The sequence below is a fragment of the Labeo rohita genome, chromosome 20 (genome assembly GCF_022985175.1).
Source record: "Labeo rohita strain BAU-BD-2019 chromosome 20, IGBB_LRoh.1.0, whole genome shotgun sequence".
NCBI lineage: Eukaryota > Metazoa > Chordata > Actinopteri > Cypriniformes > Cyprinidae > Labeo > Labeo rohita.
This window is the reverse complement of record NC_066888.1, coordinates 22,304,824-22,332,685: the sequence shown is the minus strand read 5'-3', so window position 1 is coordinate 22,332,685 and position 27,862 is coordinate 22,304,824. Positions and strand designations below refer to the sequence as shown.

At 34.7% G+C, this 27,862-nt stretch overlaps 1 protein-coding gene across 1 annotated transcript; it reads left to right on the top strand.

Annotated features, from left to right (window-relative positions):
• The first annotated feature begins 182 nt into the window (after window positions 1–182).
• On the top strand, window positions 183–27,200 carry kifap3a (kinesin-associated protein 3a). Its single transcript, XM_051138896.1, has 20 exons — window positions 183–366; window positions 897–1,028; window positions 1,120–1,265; window positions 1,345–1,403; window positions 1,506–1,647; window positions 4,113–4,212; window positions 4,602–4,726; window positions 4,908–5,006; window positions 6,941–7,119; window positions 8,233–8,395; window positions 13,477–13,577; window positions 15,953–16,061; window positions 16,140–16,252; window positions 16,353–16,518; window positions 16,619–16,744; window positions 17,194–17,292; window positions 17,397–17,482; window positions 19,922–20,108; window positions 22,279–22,372; window positions 26,922–27,200. Exons 1-20 carry the CDS (start codon window positions 335–337, stop codon window positions 27,031–27,033), a joined length of 2,370 nt encoding a protein of 789 aa, XP_050994853.1. The 5' UTR covers window positions 183–334; the 3' UTR covers window positions 27,034–27,200.
• Window positions 27,201–27,862: the final 662 nt, after the last annotated feature.

The window sequence follows — 27,862 nt, the reverse complement described above, 5'->3', positions numbered from 1 at the left end:
GATTTCGAAGTTTTGTTCTCATGCACTACAATATGCGTTGATGAGAAACAATATCTTTATATACAAAAAAAAAAAAAAAAAAACAGACGTCTAGCCAACACATGTATTCCAAGTGAGCGATACATACCTCCACATGTACAGGTGGCGCTAGAGATTCTTCCGCTTATTTCTGCTTCTTCGCTCTTTCATGAAATTTCAGTACACACCCATAGCAACACAAACATCAGCATCCTGTCAGAGCAGAAACGATGAAACAGTCCAGACATTAGACAAACGTGAGACATCTGGCCGAAATTAACCGCACAGGTTTATTTGCTTTAATTTGTGAGCAACAATGCAAGCGGACGACGCCAGATATTTGAAACGGTGAGTGTGTAATGCAAGCGAGCTCTGGCATTAGCTGTAGTGATCGAGCTTGAGCTTAACACTGCATAAAACACAATATATGCCTGTAAATGTTGCTTTCTAAGATGTAACATAATGCTTTTTTGCTGTATATGTCAAATTATGGCTTCAGTTTATATTTATGTATCCGGAACTGGTGTTTATATGGTCATCATCACCATCATCATCGAAACATATTCACATTAAATACCGTTATTAAATAAATACAAATTTATTTGTACGTATGCTTTGTTTACAATGGTACTGAATGTTTATATTATTAATTTACCGTGATATTTTATGTTACTTCAGGGACTTACCCTGAAGTACCATGATAACATGGTATTATCGTGGTACATTTCTGAGAAAAAAGCAACAACAAATGATTGTTTTACCAATAAAGTGTCAAATTGTTTTATTTTTATAAGCTTTATGCATTGAACATCTTTCATGGGTAACTCGAAGTAGGAAAAATGCATAAATAATAATAATATGTAATGTTTTGTTTTCAGGAAATATAAGGGTGGCAGTTTAGATGTCCATCCCACAGAAAAAGCCCTTGTTGTCCAATATGAAGTGGAAGCTACCATCTTGGGGGAGACGGGAGACCCAATGCTAGGAGAACGCAAGGAGTGCCAAAAGATGTAAGATCATTCAAATATATGGAATAGTAGGCTAATTTAATGTGTTTATTGTGTGGTGGGTTTTAATTCTAAAATGTTCTTCCGATTGCAGAATCCGTCTGAAAAGCCTGAATTCCAACACGGATATTGCATCCTTAGCACGGAAGGTAGTGGAGGAGTGTAGGCTCATTTCCCCTTCCAGACTTCCTGAGGTGGAACAGTTATTATTCTACCTGCAGAACCGCAAGAAATCTGCTGGTAAGCATGGAAGAATGGGGTAAAAATATTATAAATAATGCTTTAGTGCTTTGTTTATGTTTGTGTTTTGTTTACTCAGAAAAGAAAGAGAAGAAACAGATCAAGCCAAGAGACCTGACGCCTTTTGAAGGCATGGAGGTATAGCTGAAATGAATAAGAATTTACTTAATTGTTTTTGTGTCGCATATCATATTTGATCATATATGATGTTTGACTCATTTAATGCTTTGTGTCCTGCAGCTTGATGAGGAGGCCAACATTAATAGCATAGATGACTATGTTGAGCTCCTGTATGAGGACATCCCTGAGAAGATCAGAGGAGCTACACTCATCCTCCATTTGGCCCGTAATCCTGACAACCTGGAGGAGTTGCTGCAGAACGGTGTGTCATGGCTAGAATGAGTCATTTTTAAATCATTTAGGATTTCATAAAGCCTCACTTTTAGTGTTTAAATACATTTGCATGACCATATCACAAAGCTTTAGGACATGTAGGACTGTGTCATTAAAAGGATAGTTCACCCTAAAATATCATTCCAAATTTGTATGACTTACTTTGTTGAACACAAAAGAAGGTGTTTTGAAAGTCATTCAGGTTTGGAACAAACTGAGGGTGAGTAAATGGTGACATATTTTTAATATTTAGGACATTAAGATCCTTTTGTCGCAGTCATTCTCATTTCGTTATTTTACATACCTCATTCATTTTGTCATAAGTAAAGGATATCTAAATCCTGAATTTTTCTTTTTTTTTTTTTTTTTTTTTTTTTTTTTTTTTTTTTTTTAAACTTCTGCCCTTTCCCTTAAGAAAATATTAGCAAGAATTTTACACTAAATTCATTCAGTAAGAAAAAAAGAAAAGTTACAAATTTCAAATAAATTCTCTATTCATCAAAATCTCACAGTTTCCACAAAAAATATTAAGCAGCACAACATTGATGATAATAATAAGAAATGTTTCTGAAGCACTATATCAGCATATTAGAATGATGTCACAGAAGAGTGGAATTGCTGTTGAAAATTATTTTTTCTATAACAGAAATAAATAAAATTTTAAAATATATTAAAATAAAAAAAACAGTTATTTTAAATTGTAATAATATTTTACAATATTACTGCTTTTACTGTTTTTTTTAATCAAATAAATGCAGCCTTAGTGAGCATAAGAGACTTCTTTCAAAAACATTATAAAGACTTACTAACCCTGAATGGTAGTGTACATTTCCTAAATAAATAAATAAATATACACTACCAGTCAAAAGTTTTTGGACAGGAAGATTTTTAATGTTTTTTTTTTAAAGAAGCCTCTTCTGCTCACCAAGCTTGCGTTTATTTGATCCAAAGTACAGCAAAAACAGTAACAGTAACATTTTGAAATATTTGTTTTTCATAAGAACAGCATTTATCTGAAATAGAAATCTTTTGTAGCATTATAAATGTCTTTATCATCACTTTTGACCAATTTAATGCATCTTTACTAAATAAAAGTCTTAATTTCTATAATCCCCCCCAAAAAAGCTTTTGAATGGTATAGTGTATAATGTTACAAACGCTTTTTATTTCAGATAAATGCTGATCTTTGGATATTTCTATTCATAAAAGAATCCTGAAAAAAATGTACTCAACTGTTTTAAATATTGATAGTGATAATAACAAAAAATGTCTCTAGAACAGCAAATCAGCCTATTAGAACGATTTCTGAAGGATCATGTGACACTGAAGACTGGAGTAATGATGCTAAAAAATTTAGCTTTGATTACAGGAATACATTTTTAAAAAAATATTTTCAAACCGAAAGCAGTTATTTTAAATAGTAAAAATATTTACAATTTTACTGATTTTGGTGTATTTGGATCAAATAATTCAGACTTGATGAGCAGAAAAGAATTCTTTAAAAAATATTTAAAAAAAAAAAAATCTTACTGTTCAAAAACATTTGACTGGTGGTGTATATATGCGACCCTGGAGCACAAAACCAGTCTTAAGTCGCTGGGGTATATTTGTAGCAATAGCCAAAACTACATTGTATGGGTCAAAATTATTGATTTTTATTTTATGCCAAAAATTATTAGGAAATTAAGTAAAGATCATGTTCCATGAAGATATTTTGTAAATTTCCTACTGTAAATGTATCAAAACTTAATTTTTGATTAGTAATATGCATTTTTAAGAACTTCATTTGCACAAATTTAAAGGTGATTTTCTCAATATTTTGAATTTTTTGCACCCTCAGATTCCAGATATTCAAATAATTGTATCTTGGCTGAATATTTTCCTATCATAACAAAGCTTATTTATTCAGCTTTCAGATGATGTATTAATCTCAATTTTGAAAAATTGACCCTTATGACTGGTTTTGTGATCCAGGGTCACATGTGTAAATATTTATGTGTGAGTATGTATATATTATTTCCACTAAACTTAATGTCACTAATAGTAAACATTAGTAAAACAGAGTACGGGGGTCTGTTAAAAAAAAAAAAAAAAAAAAGGACGTCTCTTCCATTTCCGTTCTCTCATATGTGTCTGATCTCTTTGACTTCTTTGATCTCTGTAACTCTATCCATATTTGTAGTACTACAGCCTGTTTTCCACTTTCTCCAATTTCTCCCCTTTAGCATTTACCATACTGTCATTTGATTTTTTTTTTTTTTTTTTTTTTTTTTTACCCACAGTGCATATTCTCCTTTGCAAATGTGTCTTTCTTTTCCCATTAGCCCATATCATAACATATTCTCCATATTCACAAGCAGCCACATATTTCAAACCGTTGCCACTTTGTATTCACAACGTGAGTTCTTTTTATGAGCAATGAAAGCATTTAGTGTTTTGTCTGCTCTCCCACAGAGACTGCTCTGGGCGCGCTGGCCCGGGTCCTGAGGGAAGACTGGAAGCAAAGTGTCGATTTGGCAACCACCATCATCTACGTCTTCTTCTGCTTCTCCAGGTAAATGGGCTACACATCTGCACACTCTAGCCAAGACTCACTCTTCAGTTTGATGGGTGTTGTGGGCTAAGCTGAGACACAACAATGGCGAGAATATATTTTCTTACATGAGAATCATAACACTAAATACTCCTATCATAATACGACACATCAGTTGCTGTCAGGACTCATATGAAAAGCGAGGCTGTAGGTAAATGTGAAAGCTAGAATCATTCTTGAATCTCTGCCCTTCCGATGTTATTCTGCTGTAGTCGGCAACGGTTTGGTTAGCATTCATCATGCTGTCATTGAGCGAGCGTGTTTGACATGGGTTGAGGCTTTATTTTGGCATGAATGGATACATGAAGGTTGAAGGATGAAGGTTAAACAAACAAGTTTTTTATCTCCAGTTTCTCCCAGTTTCACGGCCTGATCACGCACTACAAGATTGGAGCGCTGTGCATGAGCATAATTGAGCATGAGCTGAAGCGCTATGATCTATGGCAGGACGAACTGCAGAAGAAAAAGAAGGCTGATATCCTTTCAACGTAGCAGGGGTCGTGGGTGAAAGGGTGACAGGATGTCAGAGAAAGGGTAAAGGTAACGTCATGCCAAGGGTCAGGGGGCATGGGTGTTGTGTTTTAATTAAAATGTTGCCCTTTAATTACTGCTCTGAACACAAGGGCTTAATAAACAAGGTCCTTGACTTTTTGAACGGGACGATGACCCGGACAATCAGAACCTGAAGAAGGAGTACGAAAAAGCCCTGAAGAAGTACCATGGACTGCTGACCAAACAGGAACAGCTTTTAAGAGGTAGAAAACATTATTACCCACACACCCACAAAAAATGTCTCATTTTACTGCTTAAAGATGTGTTTTGACTAGACAGGCTCCAATGGAAATTTTGGCTGATACTGACACCAAATATGACTGTTGTGGGTGATTTTATAAATATGCATTGTTCTATATGATATTAAAAACTAGTTGTCTTTTTATACACTGCCCTCCAAACGTTCGGAAACACCCCTGGCAAAGTGTGGTTTTGGACGATATCAGCATAAATCCTTATCATTTTTTGGTGCAAATACATTAAAGTAACTTGACATTATCATTGAAGACCAGCAATAATAATTTTCATTTTGATTACAAAATAATGGCAATATATACATGTCAAAGTCAGACATGCCCCTTTGCCAGCTGTGATGCCTGGTTATTGGTTTAAACTTGCCCAGGTTTTTAAAAGATTTTTGGGTCAGCACACCCTAATAGCTTCAACAATTGATTGCCAATTAAGTTTAGAATACAGTGAATTTAGGCCCAGATTATGCAGAGCTGTAATAGCTGCTAGTGGTGCATATTTTGATGAATCGAAAATGTAAGTTTTTTCTATGTATAAACTGTTTATGTAATAAAATATGTTTTTGTAGTTTTTGTTGTCCCTTATCAGTGAAAAATTATCACAAATTAAAAAGGATGCCAGTATTGTCCAAAACCCACTTTTCTAGGGCGTTTCCAAACTTTTGGAGGGCAGTGTAGGTGACGGAATTTTCTTACTAATGGAAGACAAGGGCAGTGGTCAATAATAATTATTATTTTACAATTCTTTTAATGCAGAAATTGCACTGCTTCTTCAAAGAAATAAGCACAAATGAAATCAGACATTAAAATATTATAAAGTTGATTATGAAAGATGTACAGTTGGGGTCAAAAGTTTTCATCACCTTTTCAGAATAATTAAAAATGTTATTTTACCGAAATAAGAGGGATCATATAAAATGCATGTTATTGTTTATTTAGTCCTGACCTGAATAAGATATTTCACATAAAAGATGTTTACATATAGTTCACAAGAGAAAAAAATAGTTGAATTTATAAAAATGAAAATGAAACAATCAAAAGTTTACATCCCTTTGATTCTTAATATTGTGTTGTTACCTAAATGATCCACAGCTGTATTTTTTTTTTTTTTGTGATAGTTGTTCATGAGTCCCTTGTTTGTCCTGAACAGTTAAACTGCCCGCTGTTCTTCAGAAAAATCTTTCATATCCCACAAATTCTTTGGTTTTCCAGCATTTTTGTGTATTTGAATCCTTTCCAACAATGACTGTATGGATTTGAGATCTATTTTTTCACACTGAGGACAACTGAGAGACTCAGCTATTGCAAAAGGTTCAAATGCTCACTGATGCTTCAGAAGGAAACACAATGCATTAAGAGCCGGGGGGTGAAAACTTTTGTACAGAATGGAGATATGTGCATTTTTCTTATTTTTCCTACAGTAAATATCATATTTTTTCATTTAGTACTGCCCTTCAGAGGCTACAGAAGATACTTACATGGTTCCCAGAAAACAAAATAAGTTAAATTTACCCTGATCTTCAGATTCAAAATGTTTTCACTCCCCGGCTCTTAATGCATTGTTTCCTTCTGGAACATCAGTGAGTGTTTGAACCTTCCGTAATAGTTGCATATGAGTCCCTCAGTTGTCCTCAGTGTGAAAAGATGGATCACAAAATCATTCATACTAAAGTACATTATATGAAATAAGCCTAGAAATCTTTTGTATTATTGTAAAAAAAAAAAAAAAGTCTTTACTGTCATGTTTGACTCCAGACTTTGAATAGTAGTGTATATAGTTTAAACTGGAAAAGCACTGTTAGCTCTAAATCTGCTTGCAATAATACTGTTTTAAATATAGATTTGAAAATTTATTTATAACTTTTCCATTGGTGTTTCTATGGCATCAGTTGCTCTGTACCTGCTGCTGAATCTGTCTGAGGACACTCGCACAGAGCTGAAGATGAGGAACAAGAACATTGTCCACCTTCTGGTGAAAACGCTGGACAGAGACAGTGAGGAGCTACTGGTGCTGGTGGTGTCCTTCCTCAAGAAACTCAGTATCTTTTTAGAAAATAAGAATGACATGGTAAGGAATACTGTAAATGTTTTATCCAAAGTGACTTATTCTGTTAAAGGCATAGTTCACCCAAAAATGAAAATTGTGTCATTGATTACTCATCCTCATGTCGTTCCAAACCTGTAAGACCTTCATTCATCTTCAGAACACATTAAGATATTTTTGAAATCTGAAAGCTTTCTGACTCTCCATAGACAGCAAGGTCCTACCACACTCAAGGCACAGAAACGTAGTAAGGATGTCGTTAAAATAGTCCATGTGACATCAGTGGTTCAACCACATGAACCACTTGAGGGTTGACATAAGGGTGAGTAATTAATGACAGAATTTTTATTTTTTGGTGAACTATCCCTTTAACTTTCATGAGTACATTGATATAAAGATGCCCTCAAAGCTTACAGACATGCACTAATACTCCCACAACTTTTTTTTGATTTCATGGGGTGTTTAAATGCTTTGCTTAAAGACTGCAACCTGAAAGGTTGCAGGCTCAAACCCCACAAGGCTACATCACCCCTGTTGTTACTTTCTTATTAAATCAAATCAGCCACACCTGTTCTCATAACTTGTTGCTTATGTGATGTTCTGTATTACTTCGAGACAGTTTAGCTGTACTGTTTAGTCGACCACTTATTCCACACTTCCTCCACCTGCAACCAATCACACACTTAACCCTAAAACCAAGGTTATCTCAGCAATCATTTATTTAGATTCATTAATCAGATCATTTCTGATCTTCTAAATTAAACACATTTGTCACGGCAGCCGAGCAAAGATTGTTATGACAAATTTTATACAAAAATAACACACTTCTCGTATGACTAATTTAACACTTTCAATCCTGTGGAGATGATGGTTCTGTCATGTTGTCAAGTTGTAGATGTAGGCGGTTATTAACATTGAAGGCTTGATTTGAAAACTGGTTCCAGGCTGTGAACAGTGGCTTTAATGGGGATCACGTTTCTGCTGGGCTGTCTGTCTGTGGCTGTGTTTGACCACAGCTGGAGCAGGCAGATGTGTTAACAAGTAGAGCCACAGGCACATGACTAAGAGTCTAACTAACAGACTGACCTTACAGTCTCTTGCATCACTCCATAGCAATCATCTCCTTTTCTTTGATAGGCTGAGATAGATACAGTAGAGAAGCTGGCGAAACTAGTGCCCTGCGAACATGAAGATCTCCTGAACGTCACTCTTCGCCTCCTCCTTAATCTCTCGTTTGACACCGGCCTCCGCAGCAAGATGGTGCAGGCGGACCTTCTGCCCAAACTCACCACACTGCTAGGTAAGATTCCTGCAGGTGTTTTGGATGTGCATAGGTTTTAAAGCACATAACCAACTGCTTTATTTTATTTTATTTGAAATGTATTATAATTTTCTTCTTTTTATTTTATATATGTATAGATAGTAGATATATTTAAAATATGTTTTTGGTGCTTTTATTTTAAATCTATTTATATTTCTAATTATTAACATTTTATTTTATGTCATACATTTATTTTATTTTTAAAATTGTATTATTTATTATTGTATTATCACTTATTATTACTATTATTATTATTACATATATTTTTTGTATTTTATGTATACTTATAATAAAGAAAGGACAAGACATGAAGAGGAAAAATGGGAAAATCGTATAAATTTTGTGAGCCATTTCAAACCCACTTTGCCCATGTAACTCCTGTAGGTGTTTTGAATGTGCACATAAAGCACATAACCAACTGCATTTAATTTAATTTAATTTAATTTAATTTAATTTAATTTAATTTAATTTAATTATTAACTTAATTTAATTTATTAATTTAATTTAATTTAATTTAGAATTTTATTATTTTTCTTTTATATATGTATAGATAGGAGAGATATTCAAAATATATTTTTGGTGCTTTTTATTTAAAGCTGTCTGTATCTCTAATCTCTGTAATTCCAATTGTTGATATTCTGTTTTATGTTAGAAATTTGTGCTATTTTTAAAATTGTATTATTATTTTTTATTATATATTTTTTTAATTTTATGTATACTCAGAGAACAGGGCATTAAGGAAAAATGGGGAAATATTCTACATTTTGCGAGCCATTTCAAACCCACATTGCCCATGTAACTCCTTGGCCCTATTTTATCTCATAGTTATGATTTCAAATTATTATTCAAACAAATTCCTCACTCATTTGACAGACTTGCCATGTTACAAGCATTGAGACAACATTAGTCTTGCTAAATCTACTGTACCAGTCGATTATGTTGTTGTGTTTGAGAATGCAAACGTTTCTCAGCCTCATAAAGCAGTTATAGTCTGGCTCTGTCCTGTCTTTCAAAGACCACTTCCTGAGATAAAACGTAACACACGATTGGTGCATGGACTACATATACAGGCGTGGTTGGCTTTGGCACCAACAATGTGTTTTTTACAAGGCCTCAGGGGGGTGTCATGTGTCCCGTGCAATTAATGTAATGTATTTGTTAAAAAAACAGCTTCGGCTCTAAAGTAAATGTTGTTCTTCCAGCAAGAGGGAAGTCCACATTTAGCGGCTTATGGAGATTTTTCTCTCTCCGTCAGACACATACAACTACTCATTCTTTATGAACACTTTGGACCGGCTGCCAACAGCTAATGGTCCTTTGCACTAGTGTGGATGATGTGAAGTTTTTGTAAGTATTTTTTAAAGAAGGCGTGTATAACCTCTGCTTTTATCTAGTCTGCTTTGTTAGAATGTGACGTCCAGTCCTGTCACAGTTTTGCAGATGCCTCATGAATCTTCAGAGTGCGCCAAGTGAGGCTAATATCTGCTCTTCTGCCAGAAGACCCTTTGAGGGTCATGACCTTGCTGATAAGATGAAAGTGAAGCTTGGTATCCTCTCAAACCTCCTTGATGAATTATCTCAGAACCAGAACTCACTGATCGACAACTCTCTCTCACTTTACACTGCAAAAAATGGTTTTCTTACTTATTATATTTGTCTTGTTTATCTACATTCTTAAAATAAAATTAGATATTAAGTCTTGTTTTCTAAAATATGTACAAAAATAAGTGAGCTTATTCTTAAAACAAGAAATATTAATATCAAGTAATTGTATCTTGTTTAAAAAATAAAGAAATTGCCAAAAAAGAATTAGAGAAATATTTAGCAAATAAAAAATTTCATCGCTAATAAGAAATGTATAACAGTGTTGGCAGGGCATGTAAAATACTGCTATTACAAAATAAAATGACCCTGGACCACAAAACCAGTCATAAGGGTCGATTTTTATGAAATTAAGATTTATACATCATCTGAAAGCTGAATAAATAAGCTTTCATGCATTAAGAGCCAGGGGGTGAAAACTTTTGGACAGAATGGAGATGTGTAATTTCTTTTTTTTTTTTTTTTATTTTGCCTAAATATCATGTTTTTTTTTTTTCATTTAGCACTGCCCTTCAGAGGCTACAGAAAATACTTGAATGTTTCCCAGAAAACAAAATAAGTTAAATTTATCCTGATCTTCAAATTTTAAAAGTTTTCACCCCCTGGGTCTTAATGCGTCGTGTTTTCTTCTGGAGCATCAGTGAGTGTTTGAACCTTCTGTAATAGTTGCATATGAGTCCCTTGGTTGTCTTCAATGTGAAAAGATGGATCTCAAAATCATGCAGTCATTGTTGGGAAGGGTTCAAATAAACAAAAATTAAGAATCAAGTATTAAAAATCAAGTGTATGTAAACTTTTGAACCAGGTGAAATTTATTCAGGTCATTTAATAATTCAACTATTTTTTTCTCTTGTGGACTATATGTAAACATCTTTCATGTGAAATATCTTATTCAGGTCAGTACTAAACAAACAATAACATGCATTTTGTATGATCCCTCTTGTTTTGGTAAAATAATTAACATTTTTAAAGATTCTGAAAGGGGGATGCAAACTTTTGACCTCAACTGTGTATACAAACATACTGCCATTCAAAAGTTTTTTTGTATTCTTCGTACGTATTAATTTATTTTATCAATGTTATATTTGAAAAATTTGACCAAGATACAACTATTTGAAAATCTGGAATCTGAGGGTGCAAAAAAATCAAAATAGTGAGAAAATCGCCTTAAAATTGTCCAAATGAAGTTCTTAGCAATGCATATTACTAATAAAAAAATTTTTGATAGAAGTTTTGATATATTTACAGTAGGACATTTACAAAATATCTTCATGGAACATGATCTTTACTTAATAACCTAATGATTTTTGGCATGAAATCTAAAAAAAGATGGATAATTTTGACCCATACAATGTATTTTTGGCTATTGCTACAAATATACCCATGCTACTTAAGACTAGTTTTGTGGTCCAGGGTCACATATATAAAAGTCTAGATAAACAAGTCAGCCTCACTAATTGAGTAATTGGTTATTGGATGACTAGTCGAACATCTTGACCCATGTACTGTTTACCATTAGTGTGTGCTCAATGTCTTGATCAGCTCTGAAGGACATGGGTGTTTAGGGTTGTAGTGGTCGCCTGAAGGCCTGGCTGCTGTGGCTTTTATGGCGGTTGGGTGGTTTAAATCTTACTGGGGTGTAATTGAAGTTTAGCTCTCCTTCTCTCCCCACTAAACGCACCCTGAACAGGATAATGAATTTTTAATGGGCTTTTTTTCTCCCAGGCTCCGGGGCTGTTTTGAACATTTTTACAGGCCCTTCTCCTCCATCCTCATAAAGGATCCCCCGTTTTCCTCTCCCGACGCGGCAGGCCGAGGCGTTAACTCGGAGTGTGCGTGTGTGTGTTTGCGCTTGACCTCTGAGTGTGCGCTAAAGCTCGTTTGTATGCTTGTGTGTGTCTTTCACTAATGAGAAGCACATGTGTGGGCCAATCGTGGTGCTAGCGCTGCAGAGCAGCTTGGCTTGAAGTTATTAATGGCAGTAAAATTTATGCTTCCTCCTTTTTTTCCCCAATTAAATGGAGAAGCCCTTCTCTTTTCAGGGGTCTCTGGGAGCACATCTGGCTCCAATAGGCTGAGATAACCTTGCCTAAAGGGTCCATGGCCGGCTCCGACCCGTCCCCGCCCCCTCTTCCCTCTCTTGGGGTCTGGGTCTTTCTGTCTGATTAAGTTGGAGGCTCAGGTTCTTACCAGGTCCAGGTTTCGGTCTGCTTTGTGAAGCGAAACTGTGCTTTCTCAGGGTCAGAATTACTCGAGCCTGACATAAATAACAGATCTAGATTGAAAAAAATCCAGAGATTGACAAAGTAATTTGTGCAGATTTGCTTTCTCTGTATTAGGGCTTCAGTTTAGAAATAACATTTTCTATTTGTAATAGACTTTAAGACTTTTTTCTTTGATGCATAGTTAAAAACAGCATTTTTTTGTATCTGTGAAAGTATTTACTATAAATGTTAATTTTTTTTGTAAAGAAGTCTCTTCTGCTCACCAAGCCTGCGTTTATGTGAGGCAAGATACAGCAAAAACAATACAATTTTGAAATGTTTTTACTATTTAAAATAACAGTTTTCTATTTGAATATATTTTAAAATGTAATTTATTCTTGTGATTTCAAAGCTGAATTTTTAGCATCATTACTCCAGTCACACGATCCTTCAGAAATCATTCTAATATTCTGATTTGCTGCTCAAAAACATTTATTATTAATATGTTGAAAACAGCTGAGTAGATATTTTTCAGGTTTCTTTGATGAATAGAAAGTTCAAAAGAACAGCATTTATCTGAAAATGAAATCTTTTGTAACATTATAAATGTATTTACCATCACTTTTAAACAATTTACAGCATCCTTGCTAAATAAAAGTATTAATTTCTATAATTCTCTGATACTCAGCTGTTTTAAATATTGATTATGATAATAATAATAATTCTAATAATAATAATAATAATAATAATAATAATTATAAATGTTTCTTGAACAGCAAATCAGCATATTAGTAAGACTGGAATAATGATGACAATTTAGCTTTGATCACTAGAATAAATTAAATTTTAAAATAGATTTAAATAGAAAGCTGTTATTTTAAATAGTAAAAATATTTCACAATATTACTACTTTTTCAGTATTTTTGGATCAAATAAATGCAGGCTTGGTGAGCAGAAGAGACTTCTTTAAAAAACATTAAATGACTGGTAGTGTAAATCCACAGTTGTGTGTGTCTCATTCCACTTCTTTATGACATGAATCCTGAACACAAATTCTGGCACTTATAAAGGGCCATGATCCACTAAATATTGGGACTCTTGTGACTCCAATTAGAATCAAATGCTCAAAAGAGCAATCTTGTGCTGTCCTTTTTATCCTGCTGTGTGTTTCTACTAAAGAAGAAGGTGTAGGCTACCTTGAATATGCAGAGTGCGTGTCTGTCCATTCATGGCTCGTGTGTGTTTGTGTTTCAGGAGACGAAGCGCAGAGACAGATCGCCATGTGCATTCTGTACCACATCAGTATGGATGACCGTTTCAAGTCCATGTTTGCCTACACGGATTGCATTCCACAGGTGAGAGGTCAGCCTGCATTAGCATGATCTTATAGCAGGGGACAGGAGAGCTCTATATCCACTCTCACACCACGTCTACACCGGACGCGACCGTTGTCCCATTGCTCCACGCCGCCACAGCTTGAAGCTGTCTACATTTGATACATCAAATTCAAAGTTCCAGCTCCATTTCTAATGTGTGTGGAGTATGTACAAAAAGTATTCTCATAGCTTCATAACATTACAGTTGAAGCACTGATGTCACACAGACTATTTTAACAATGTCCTCACTACCTTTCTGGGCCTAGAACATATCAGTTGCGTTGCTGTCTATACAGGGTCAGAAAGCTCTTTGATTTAATCAGAAATACCTTAATTTGTGTTCTGAAGATGAACGAAGGTCTTACGGGTTTGGAATGACATAAGAGTGAGTAATTAAGGACAGAATTTTCATTTTTGGGTGAATTATCCCTTTAAAGCAGTTTACAGAAGCATGTTAGAGATTACGGTTTTCACAGGGAATCGACAGAAATAAAAATGTAAGAAGAAACAAAATAGAAAGGCCCTTCATGGACAAATTGGGTGACTAGAGAGATGAAAACATTGGTACTGCAGGCGGGGGGTTACCAAGGTTTTGGTGGGGCGACTGGATGTTGCATGTGAAAGCAGGGCAGGTGCCAGTAAGTCTAGCCACAGTGATTTAGGCTGCAGGGCGGCTGCTATGTGATACTCAGTATGGGACTGTGTGCTTTGCATACTCGCCGCTGCCTCCTTACACTCTCTCCCCGGGCCTCCTGCTTATCGTTAACGTCAGGGGGCGATGTTGACAACCCTTGACCACTTCAGCCCAGGCCTGGACCTCTGCCCAGTCCCTTTCCCCCTCCACGCTCCCTTCCTGGACCCCTACCGTCCCCTCAGGTAGCAGAGTCCCGTCCTCTGTTCCGCTCGGGGTGTGGTGACGCTAGCCAAGCTAATGCGGTGTGACATGTAAGGTTCGTGTCTTAAGTTAGGATTCGCTTGAGAAAATCAGGAACCCCTGGACGTCTGGGAAACTTACAAATTGGGTGCGGGAGTTTGGAAAAAATGTTTCAGGTCTGTCGGCTTTTTTGTGGGACAAAGGGTTTGATTAAAGTTCTAGGTGGGTCAGGACTTCAAGGCGCTTGCTAACTTTTTTAAGTTGGATCTTTTAGGAAAGAAGGGCATGCTTGAATTTGAAGCTTTTCGGTATGAGGTAACTGCTAAAATTGAACATATATACACACACTAGCTGACTTTGAGGTCAGTAAGTATTTTTTTTTTTTTTAAAGAAATTAGTACATTTATAATTTATAATGTTACAAAATACTTTTATTTCAAATAAATGCTGTTCTTTTCTACTTAAAGGAGAAATTAACTTCCAGAACGAAAGTTTAGAAATAATTTGTCATCCAAGATGTTCACGTCTTTCTTTCTTCAGTCGTAAAGAAATTATGTTTTTTGAGGAAAACATTTCAGGATTTTTCTCCATATAATGGACTTCTATAGTGCCCACGAGTTTGAACTTCAAAAATGCAGTTTAAATGCAGCTTCAAATGGCTCTAATCAATCCCAGGTGAGGAAGAAGGGTCTTATCTTATCTAGCGAAACGATCGGCTGTTTTCTTTTAAAAGTTTTTTACAATTTATATACTTTATAACCTCAAATGCTCGTCTTGTCTAGCTCTGCGTGTACTCTGTGTATCTCATTTTCTTCTCCAACTTCAAAATCGTCCAAAATCGCAGTTTTATTTTGTTTTTGGAAAGGGCGTTTGATCTTTTTTTGCACATTCACTTTGTAAACACTGAGTCTGTACTTCTGCAGCGATGTAGATGTTTTGAAGTTGGAGGAGAAAATGAAAAGGAGTTTTGCGACCTATCCTAACTTTCTTGAACCGGAATACACAGAGAACACACAGCGCTAGACAAGATGAGCATTTGAGGTTAAAAAGCATATGAATTGTAATTTTATTTTTTTACAATTACCCTTCTTCCTCAGCTGGGATTGTTTAGAGCCCTTTAAAGCTGCATTTTGGAAATTTAAACTCGCAGGCACCATAGAAGTCCACTATATGGAGAGAAATCCTGTAATGCTTTCCTCAAAAAACATAATTTCTTCACAACTGAGGAAAGAAAGACATGAACATCTTGGATGACAAGGGGGTGAGTAAAGTATTTGTAAATTTTAGTTTTGGAAGTGAACTTCTCCTTTAATCAAAGAATCCTGAAAATGTAATACAGTTTCCACAAAGCTTTTATCAATATTAATAATGATAAAAAATATTTCTTAAGCACCAAATCAACATGTTGGAATGATTTCTAAAGGATCATGTAACACTGAAGACTGGAGTAATGGCTGCTGACAACTATGTTTTTTGTCAGGTCATGAAGATGTTGTTCGATTGTGGTGAGGAGAGGATTGACGCTGAGCTCATTTCCTTCTGCATCAACCTGGCCGCCAACAAGAGGAATGCCCAGATCATGTGTGAAGGTGAGAGTAGATACAAATGTGCCACCAAAAAAACACTGAAGAGCAGACTCAGTGCTTAATTTAATGTTTCCATTAAAGGTAATGGTCTGAAGATGCTGATGAAGAGAGCACTGAAGCTTAAAGATCCTCTGATGATGAAGATGATCCGAAATATATCTCAGCATGATGGACCTTCTAAAAATCTTTTCATTGTGAGAGTCAGAAACAAGAATACACTCACCCAAGTTTACTGACGAGATTTTCATTGATGTTTATTCCATTGAAAACTAATAAGCATGTGATGTGTTTGAGGACTATGTCGGAGACCTGGCGGCTCAGATCGGACTGAAGGAAGAGGAGGAGTTTGTGATTGAGTGCTTGGGAACTCTTTCCAATCTTACCATTCCTGATCTGGACTGGGAACTTGTGCTAAAGGAGTACAACTTGGTGCCTTATCTCAAAGACCACCTCAAACCAGGTCTGTCTCAAATCAGTTTTAGTTTCCTACATCACAATGGAAAATACATAAGGCTATTAGTCTATTGTGATATGACTTCCCCTTCTTTTTTCTTCTGTAGGCTCTGCAGAGGATGACCTCATTTTGGAAGTGGTGATCATGATTGGCACTGTGTCCATGGACGACTCCTGTGCTGTAATGCTGGCCAAATCGGGCATCATTCCTGCTCTAATAGAGCTGCTGAATGGTAGGAAAGTTTAAAGTGCCTGTTTCAAATTTTGACATGTGACCCTGGACCACAAAACAAGCCATAAGGGTCCATTTTTTGACTGAAAGCTGAATAAATAACCTTTCCATTGATGCATGGTTTCTTGGGATAGGACAATATTTGGCTGAGATACACCGATTTGAATATCTGGAAATCTGGGAGGATGCAAAAAAATCTGAATATTGAGAAAGTTGTCCAAATGATTTTCTTAGCAATGAATATTACTAATCAAAAAATAAGTTTTGATATATTTACAGTAGGAAATGTACAAAATATCTTCATGGAACATGATCTTTTCTTAATATCCTAATGATTTTGTCATATATACCTGTGCTACTTAAGACTGGTTTTGTGGTCCAGGGTCATATGTTAGTGGAAGTAGATAATAATCAATTAATAATAATCAATTTTCTTCCTTCTATCCTCAGCCCAGCAAGAAGATGATGAGTTTGTCTGTCAGATTGTGTATGTATTTTACCAAATGGTGTTTCACCAGGCCACCCGTGATGTCATCATAAAAGAAACCCGTATCCTTCATCCCGTAAAACCTGCAGTTGCATGATGATGATGTTGTTTGGTCATACAGCAGTTTCTACTTAAGTTGTTTTGTCTTTGACTATTATGTCATCAGAGGCTCCAGCATATCTCATTGACCTGATGCATGACAAAAATGCAGAAATACGCAAAGTGTGTGACAACACATTGGACATCATTGCTGTGAGTACCTCAAGTAGTGTGCTGTTTATTCACCAATTTCAAGTTGTTTGTCTCATTTATATAAACAAAGAGAATTGAAGAGATTTGGTGTGGATGTCAGTGAGTAAAGGGGCCTGGTAATGATCAATAGCCATTATGCACACACAACCCTTTTTTACACCCAGTTCATATTGAGGAACCAGCATTATTTTAGTATTATTTACTGGACCTATGTATTATTTCTTAGTATTCTGAACAAGGCTTTATTTTTATATTTTTAGTATTTTTAGTTTGAGTAATTCTTAGTAATTCTGTCATTTTTATACTTCTGTTTAGCCTTTTATTTATTTAGTTTGAATTATTTTAGAATTTATTCTATTTCAGTTAATTGCCAAGGCAGCATTAGCAAGTTTTTCATCTAACATTTATATTTATTTAAGCTTTTACACTGCCGTTCAAAAGTTTGGGATTAGTAAGACTGGTAATGTTTTTTAAAGAAGTCTCTTATGCTATTCAAGGCTGCATTTATTTGATCAAAAATACAGGAAAAAAACAGTAATATTGCAAAATGTTATTAAACTATAAAATAATCGTTTCTGTTTGAATATACTTTAAAGTATAGTTAATTTGTGTGATGCAAAGCTGAATTTTGATCAGCCATTACTCCAGTCTTAAGTGTCACATGATCCTTCAGAAATCATTCTAATATGCTGATTTATTATTAGAATTATCAGTGTTGGCAACAGTTGTGCTGCCAGATTTTTTTTTGGAACCTGTGATTCTTTTCCGGATTCTTTGATGAATAAAAAGTTAAAAAGATCAGTGGTGTATGGTGTATATTGTTAGAGAAGATTTCTATTTTAAATATTTTAAAATGGAAATAGATTTCTATTTTAAATAAATGCTGTTCTTTCTGACTTTATATTCATCAAAGAATCCTGAATGAAAGTATCACAGGTTCCAAAAAATATTAAGCAGCACAGCTGTTTGCAACATTGATAATAAATCAGCATATTAGAATGATTTCTGAAGGATCATGTGACACTGGTGTAGTGAAGACTGGTGACAAATGACTATGAAAATTCAGCTTAGATCACAGGAATAAATTAGATTTTAATGTAAATTAAAATAGAAAAATGTTATTTTACATTGTAGTAATATTTTACAATATTAATTTTTTTCTGTATTTGTGAGTAAATAAACAGCCTTGATAAGCATAAGAAACTTCTTTAAAAAAATCTTACTGATCCCAAACTTCTAAACAGCAGTGTATCTATTAACAGAAATCTGTTTTAGTCTTAGTTAACAATAACATTGTGAAGAACTAAATAGATCCAAACGTTTTCAGCACATCATCTTCCTTTTTTTTTTTTTTTTAAGTCAAGGGGGAGACCAACTGATTGTCTTAACCAGCACTTCATTGCTAACGATAAGTACGGCACATGCGGTTTTTAGTCAGGGTCATTTGACATAAAAGACTATTGGATGAACACTGTTGCTAGCGGGTTAAATGTATAAGCTGTTCTGAAGCAGCTCTGTCACGTGTGATCTGTCCCAGGCCTCAGATTAATGCAATTAGGGTTGGTCTTGAGGCCAAGGGAAGTGTTCCATACATCTGATCGGAAAGGGCCATTAAAGCAGGGAGCCACATCAAAGAGAGAGGAGGAGAAGTCTGCTTAGTGTCACGTGTGGATGGTGGACAGAACACAGATCTGCTGAATACCACACATTCACATACATGCTGTTGGTCATCCTTTCCTATTTCTTCTTAAATGTTACACAAATGAAAATCTGATGAATATTATTGAATTTATTTTTTTAAACAGTTTTTCTACTTTTGCCTTTGTGGTAGCGGTTTTCAACCCAGACAGCAAAAGTCATTTATAATTCATTTCTACATGCTATTTCTGGATACACTTGAGGATTTTTTCCCCCAGATTTATTTATGAAATACCCAAACATGCTCCAGATCCAAATGTTCAGTAACGTCATGAGCTCAGCTACTTGAAGATTGATTAGTCGGGGTATCAGACCACATTCATCGCAGTGATTGGCCACGGGAGTACAGCATGTGGTTCCTTTAATGCCTTACAATGATGAATTTGTGCTCTGGCAGAAAGTGTCACCTTCTGAGGCCGAACCGGTGACAATGAGGCCTGTTTGAGGCCCGGGCCTCAGGTGGCCATCAGAGCCCCAGGCCTTCCACCCCGTGTGGGGATGATTAATCAGAGAGCCGGGTTGCTTAGCTTAGCTATTTCCACCAACCTCAAAGAGGTTTTATTACGCTCCGTCCCTGTAGAGCTAAAATAAACAGCTACCATGTTATCCGTCTGCCAAGCAACACAGCGCACCTGATTCATCCCACATCTTTGGTATGGCACATGCAGCGAGGCAGTACAGGCAGAGCCTTTCTGTGTCCTGTGCTAATGCTCTGGCTGTTCTCTCTGTCTGTGTCCGCAGGAGTATGATGTGGAGTGGGGAAAGAAGATCCAGAGCGAGAAATTTCGCTGGCATAACTCTCAGTGGCTGGAGATGGTGGAGAATCGACAGATGGATGAGGCCGAGCCTTACATGTATGGAGACGACGGAGAACCTTTTCTCCAAAATGGTGACATCCTGGAACGGCCAGACCTCTTCTACAGTGCAGGTTATATTTGGCGGGGATTTTAAGCAATCAGATATGATTTCTTCTTGGTGGACTCCCTATTTTGGTCCAATATATGTGACCCTAGACCACAAAACCAGTCTTATGTAGCACGGGTATATTTGTAGCAATAGCCAAAAATACGTTGTATGGGTCAAAATTATCGGATTTTCTTTTATGCCAAAAATCATTAGGATATTAAGTACAGATCATGTTCCATGAAGATATTTTGTAAATCTTACCATAAATATATCAAAACTTCATTTTTTATTAGTAATATGCTTTGCTAAGAACTTCCTTTGGACAACTAAAGGCAATTTTCTCAATATTTAGATTTTTTTGCACCTTCAGATTCCAGATTTTAAAACAGTAAATTTCAGCCAAATATGGTCATATCTTAACAAACCATACATTATTCAGCTTTCAGATTTATAAATTTACCCTTATAACAGGTTTTGTGGTCCAGGGTCACATATAACATATTTCCTTTTTTTCTGCTATAATTATGACAATGCTGCTTGTTTTCAAACCTATTTATGAATAGTATTAATTAGTGCTGTCAAAATTAGCGTTAACGCAGGCGTTTTTTGACAAGAAGTGCATTTATTTAGCCGCAGAGCTTTTTGTGCTTTTTGGATGATAGGACAGATGATAGGATCGGCAAAGGACCCTGGGTCGGGATTCGAACCCAAGTCGGCCTGAAGCACAGTTGCACTATATGTCAGTGCGCTAACCTGCTAACCTGTGCGGCTATAGAGCATGATTAATTTTCAGAAAAAATGTATTTTATCGATTGACAGCAATAATATTCTAAATGTGTGTTTTTCAACAAAAATAATAGTTTTTTGGGTTTAAAAAAAAAAAAAACAACTTAAATTTTGATTTTATTTTTAGCATTTAAATTAAATGAAAAAAAAAAAAAATCCTAATTTTAAATATTTAATACAAAAATATGTTTTTTAATTAGAATTTCTAATAATAAATAAAAAAGATAAAATATGCAATGAAAAAAATGTTCCAAATTTTTTTTGGAAGGACTTGGCTGACCCGAAAATGCTTTTTAATATTTTTTTATTATTATATCAACTAATATCAAATTATTTTTTAAGACTGTAACTCAATAATTTGAATATAACCGAATTTAAAAAGTCATCAAAATAACCACTTTTATTGAAAGCAAAATGATACAATTAGAAAATATGTTAATAATAAATATAAATATATTATTTTTATTCAGTTCTAAGCAAACACACTGTAAAAAACAAACAAAAAATTTGTTGAGTCAATTTTTCAATCAATGTTGTTATCCTGCTACCTTAAAATTTTAAGTTCAGTCAACTCAAATAAGTTTAGTTAACTTGGAATGTTAAGTTGTACTAAGTGACAACTTAGATATTTGAGTTGACTAAACAAAGAAATTGGTTTGTTAAACTTAAAAGCTGGGCTTGTTACCCAGCTGCCTTAAAATTTTAAGTTGAATCAACTCAAATATCTAACTTGTTGCTTAGTACAGCTTACTATAACAAATTATTTTAAGTTGACTAAACAAATTCTGTTTTACAGTGCAGAATCAGATTTAACAGATTTTTTTTAATTAACAAAATAATGTATAGTCCTACAAAGCTATTATTATCAGAGCATGTGAGAGGAGCATAGCGCCATGAGAGGGTAGAGTCATTTTACTAGCGTTGCCAAGTACAGCTATACTACACCATATTACAGTAGTGTTAGTGCAAACAGGAACAAATGAAGAGTTCAGATGCAAAACCAGCTAAAAGCCATCTTGGTCACAAATGAGATAATGACACTGAGTGAATGCTCCTGACACATAATATACGTCCATCAAATACTTTTACTTAAAACTTGCTAAATTCCAGCCTCAGCCCAATTAGAAGTACCAGTACTTGCACAGAAACCTATACAAAGTAGCCAGAAAAAAATGCTAATTTTAAAGAAATACGTCAGATGGATTTAGAGGCTTTTGCATCTGAACTCTTCAAATATACTACACAGAAATGTCGCTGTTGGCACGTTACTTGAGCGGATTTTGCTTTTCCGGTGAGCGTGAGTGCTACACGAGTGGAACGCTCGCAATTGCGATGCATCCCTAATTTTCTGTAATGCCTTAGTACAGAGGTGCCACTGATAATCGATTCCTTTGTGATTCCTGCAGATGGAATAATCCCAGCAGATGGTGCCATTAGTCCAGAGTTCTACACAGACTACCAGAATGGAGACCTGTTAGGACCCCAAGGTTTCCCCAGCAGGTACATTTAAATATGATGAATTAGTCAAACTGGCTTTTGTTATTACTGCATCACACACACACATCTTGTCTGCTAGTTTTGTTGCTTTTAGTGGGGAAGGGCTCAAAAATGCTGCGTCAAAGAGTCCTCCGGCATCTCAGCAGGCCGCAGCGCTCCTCCAACAGTAATACCCACAGCTTTGAGAATAAACAGCTCCCTCTATTCAGCTTTTTCCAAATGCTTCAGTTGCCATATACCTACTGTTTAGGGGTTTCAGCAAAGCACTAATGTGATGACTTGATGCTATGATTTATGGTGTGGCCCACTTTGTGTGGGAAAATATTTGAGCTCTGTTCCAAATATTCAACTCCGTAATCGAAGAGGGGATTATTTGATACGGGGATATTAATGATAATACAGTGATCCCTTTAAATGATTAGACAGAAAGAAAAGAGATGGATCTAACAAAAGGGAGGGCTGCGGGAGAAAGGATGGAGTCGTGAAGTTAGAGAAGAGGCGCTGAAAAATAAGAAGCAAGTGGATATTGGAGGGGGGGCGGCGGAGGAAGCCATGTTTTTTTTCACAGCTCTTTGTAAACGATACCTGTAGAATACACTGAGAGTGCACAGGGAATTGGGCAGCCTGAAAGTGTGGTTTTCATTTTGTCCGTGTGGTGTTAGAGATCCAGGTTAACACAATAATGAAATCCAGCCTAGGTTCCCCCGCGCCGAGCCAGGAGCCAGACACACTGGGAACGGCTCTTTTAAAAGCCTTTAATAGAATCACTTTTATTTATAGAATAGCACAGAGCAATCTTTCATTTAGCACATAAAGAACGCTTAGTTATTTCAGATGAAAAACACCAATTCTTGGCTGTGTTTGCTTGAAAAATATGAGCTTCTCATTACGAATGTTGTGATTTGACAAAAAACACATTTGACGGTAATTAATAAAATATTTTAAAGTAAAATAAAATTATTTTATAATATTATTTTAAGTAAAACATTATCTGGGCCAACCAGGAAAAAGTATAGTTCGCCCAAGAGGTATGTAAACACTTAGCCTCACAAAATGTTTAAAAGACGTTGCATTAGAAAGTGTTAAACCAAGTGGAATTTATTTATTTAACTTTCTTTCTTACTTTCTGTTGGCAAACGTTATGTAACATGTCCACGGTTAATGTGATGAACTACACCTGTGGTTACTCTGCTGGGACACCTGTGTGAACTTAAGGGGAACTGACTTAATATATTCACTAATAGAGACCAGTTGGTTGAAAGTAATAGAACAAATGGCTAAATAATTAAAGTCAGCTCTTAGAAAAGTCTAGCATCTTTTGTTTGCAGACAACACTTGATTTGATATACACTACCAGTCAAAAGTTTTTGAACAGTAAGATTTTTAATGTTGTTTTTTTTTTTTTTTGAAAAAGTCTGTTCTGCTCAGCAAGCCTGCATTTAATTGAATCCAAAATACAGAAAAAGCAGTAATATTATGTAATATTTTAATTATTTAAAATAACTGCTTTATATTTGAATATATTTTAAAATGTAATTTATTCCTGTGATCAAAGTTAAATTTTCATCATCATTACTCCAGACTTCAGTGTCACCTGATCGTTAAGAATTTTTTTTTATTATTATTATCAATATAGTACATTTTTTCAGGATTCTTTGATGAATAGAAAGATAGAAAGATCAGCATTTATCTGAAATAAAACCATTCAAACCATAATAAAGCTTGGAGTCAAAAAGCTTGTCATTTGTTTTTTTTTTTAATTAATACTTTTTTTTTAGCAAGGATGCTTTAAATTGATTGAAAGTGATGATGAATAGATTTATAATGTTACAAATGATTTCTGTTTTAGATAAATGCTGTTCTTCTGAACTTTCTTTTCATCAGAGTAACCTGAAAAATTCTACTCAGCTGTTTTCAAAATAATAATAATGCTTTTAGAGCAGCAAATCAGAATATTAGACTGATTTCTGAAGGATCATGTGAGTGGATTAATGATGCTAACAATTCAGCTTTGAAACCACAGGAATAAATTATATTTTAAAATATATTCAAATAGAAACAGTTATTTTAAATAGTAAAAATATTTCCAAATGTTACTGTTTTTGTTGCACTTTGGATCAAATAAATGCAGGCTTGGTGAGCAGAAGAAACTAAAAATCTTAGTGTTCAAAAACTTTTGACTGGTAGTGTACTACTGTTCAAAGTTTGAGGTCGACATAGACACTTTCCTGTTAAGAGGTTTCCGGGTGTGTTTTACAGGATCTGGCCTTAGTGTTAACTCTCCAGGGCCAGACATGGGGATCTTTTTTCATCTGCGTCCAGCCTCAAATCTTCAGATTATCACTAAGTGCACTGTGTCTGCGACCCTCGAGTGTAAATGGTCAATGGCTGTGTTTCATAAGATAGTAGAAAGATGAACAGTGTTGCCATCTTGAATGATTTGGTTTAGATTAGATGATTAGACAAATGACCCTATACGGAAAAAAGGTTGGTTTCAGTAACCAGTCACATCATTTCTGGAAAACCTTCGGAAAATGTCATCTTTTTAACTTTCCTGTAAAGGATGACAGCATCCCTATGGGATGAATGATTCATTGCAAGAATGATTATAACACAAACACACATTTTTTAAGTCTTGTCTTTTACCTGGACACTCTTTGGACTGATCATCTGATTTATAATACACTGCCTTTTCTCTCCCCATCAGCCTTTTTGAACTTTTTTTTTTTGTTAGTTATAAGCTTCGGTTTCAGCCAAAGTCTTTGACATCCAGCCTCTCCTCCTCAAGCTTTTTAACAAAGTCTGAAATTTCCCCAGACAGCAGTGGTGTTCCTCAGAGGATAAAGACAGGCTTGCTGCCCAGAGAGGGAGGGTGTACTGGGAGTGAAGGGGGTAACGCATGTAACCGATCGCTGGAAGTGATTTGGTCTAAAAACAACACGGCATTATGGGAGCTGGAAGGGGCAAAGCAAACAACCCATATTTTAAGAAGACAGGCCAAAGTTGTGTGGGTGCTGTTTATTTAGAGGCAGATCATGTTAGCTCATTTTAACTGATGTGACAAGATCCCACTGGTCATTTGCCTTGAGGAATTAATATAATTCTCATGGTTTTAGAATCTAATTTTTTATTTGTAAACACTGCTGATCTGAATATAATACAATATAATATAATATGAAGCTGTTGGTCATTTGCTTTGAGGAATTAATATAATTCTCATGGTTTTAGAATCTATATTTTTTTTTATTTGTAAACACTGCTGATGTGAATATAATATAATATAATATAATATAATATAAAACTGTTGGTCATTTGCTTTGAGGAATTAATATAATTCTCATGGTTTTAGAACGAAATAAAACAAAATAAAATATAAAATAATAAAATAAAAAAAAATGATCATGTTGGTCATTTGCCTTGACAAATTAATATACTTCTGGTTTTAAAATCAAATTTTTCATTTGTAGACACTGCTGGTGTGAAATAATATAATATAATATAATATAATATAATATAATATAATATAATATAATATAATATAATATAATATAATATATGTGTTTTATATGTGTTTATAATATATGTTTTTAATTAATAATAATAAATAATTTTTAATTTGTAAACTGCTGATGTGAATAATAAAATAAAAAAAATAAATAAATAATAATAATAAAATACAATTTTATTTTTGGTCAGTTGTCATTTGCCTCGGGGAATTAAACTTCTGGTTTCAAAATCTAATTTTTAATTTGTAGACACTGCTGGTGTGAAATAATATAATATAATATAATATAATATAATATTTGTGTTTTAGAATCATGGTTTTAGAATCTAATTTTTAATTTGTGAACGCTGCTGATGTGAATAAAAAAAAAAAATAATAATAATAAAATAATTTTTTTTTTTTTTTTTGGTCATTTGTCATTTGGCTTGGGGAATTAATATACTTCTGGTTTCAAAATCAAATTTTTAAGTTGTGAACACTGCTGGTGTTTAATATAATAATATAATATAATATAATATAAAAATTAACTGTTGGTCATTTGCCTTAAGGATTAAATAAATAAAATAAAGTATAAAATAATGAACGTGTTGGTCATTTGCCTTGAGAAATTGATATACTTCTGTTTTTAAAATCTAATTTCTAATTTGTAAACACTGCTGGTGTGAATAATAATAAAATATAATATAATATATAAAAAAATTCTGTTAGTCATTTGCCTTGAGGATTTAATAAAATCCCTATGGTTTTAGAATCTAATTTTTAATTTGTGAACACTCCTGGTGTTAATAATACATCATATGACATAAATATAACAAAGTAAATAAATATAATTGATTTTGTTTTTTGTTTCTTTTTTGGTTTTTGGTCACCACAGATTTGAAGCAGTTATTTTTTAATCTCGGTACCTCTGTTTTGCAGAAACAGAGCGCCATCTAGTGATGCATATAACTTTATCTAACCCATGTACAAATAAACTACACATGTGATTTATGTTAATTATTGTGATTAATGACTTGCTGACAACTGTCTGTGTCTCTCTTCCTCCAGTTCTCTGACAGATGGATACGGACAGACAGGTGTGACTCCAGCGCGTCCTGCCACGGCTTACGGCTTTCGTCCTGATGAGCAGTTTTATTACGGTTACACGGCATCACGGTAGGAAAGTGTCAGGGAAGACCTAAAACCTACAAAAAACCAATTAAATGGATCTCAAAAGATGCTAGTTAGGTCTCTCAACCATTTTCAAATGAAAGCAACACTACTGATTTTCTTCATCATCAGTATTTCTTTCTATGTAATGTGGATATTTATTCAATTTCATGTGAATCTCAGTCTGAATGTGTTTTAAACTGAATGTTTAGCTCGATGAAGCTATGATTTGCAGCCCTCAGTTTGAGCTAGATCATGTAGTTTCAACATCTACTTTAGCCTACTGTGTATTGCTTTTCAACACTGAAGAAACCACAGCACCATATTGCCTTTTCTGTGCAATATAACAAAAGTAGGATTTTAGTTGCATGCAATTTCAGTGATGTGAGTTCATTTATGAGTGTTGAAAACACCATCTATTTATACATTAAAGCAGGTCTGTCCGTTTAATGCATGACAGTTCAGATTTATGTTTCTGGAAGCAAAATATTGTGTAGCTTTATCTGCAGCTCATGTATTTATAGTCAGCCATTTTTATTCATAATAGGATTTAATTCAATTTTGCATATGTTTACATCACAACTGATCTAAGGGTTATTTTAATGATAGTGGTGCCCCCCTGTGGACTTACATATGAAATTACATATTTTGTTTAAGTACATGACTTTAGATACAACAGCACAGTGGGAACATTAATGCCACTTTACAGTCTTAATATCATCACTACTCTTTGCTTTTGATACTGTAGTACCAGTTTTACAACACATCTTGGCTTTATATGGTGCACTGCTGACAACTTCATGTATTTTGTAATGTAGCCAAACTCAAGTGTTCTTTTG

Coding starts and splice junctions, on each gene's coding strand:
- kifap3a (XM_051138896.1), top strand. CDS start 335: ATGCAAGCGGACGACGCCAGATATTTGAAACG. Junction 1,404..1,505: donor CGCCTTTTGAAGGCATGGAG/GTATAGCTGAAA, acceptor TGTGTCCTGCAG/CTTGATGAGGAGGCCAACAT. Junction 4,213..4,601: donor GTCTTCTTCTGCTTCTCCAG/GTAAATGGGCTA, acceptor TTTTATCTCCAG/TTTCTCCCAGTTTCACGGCC.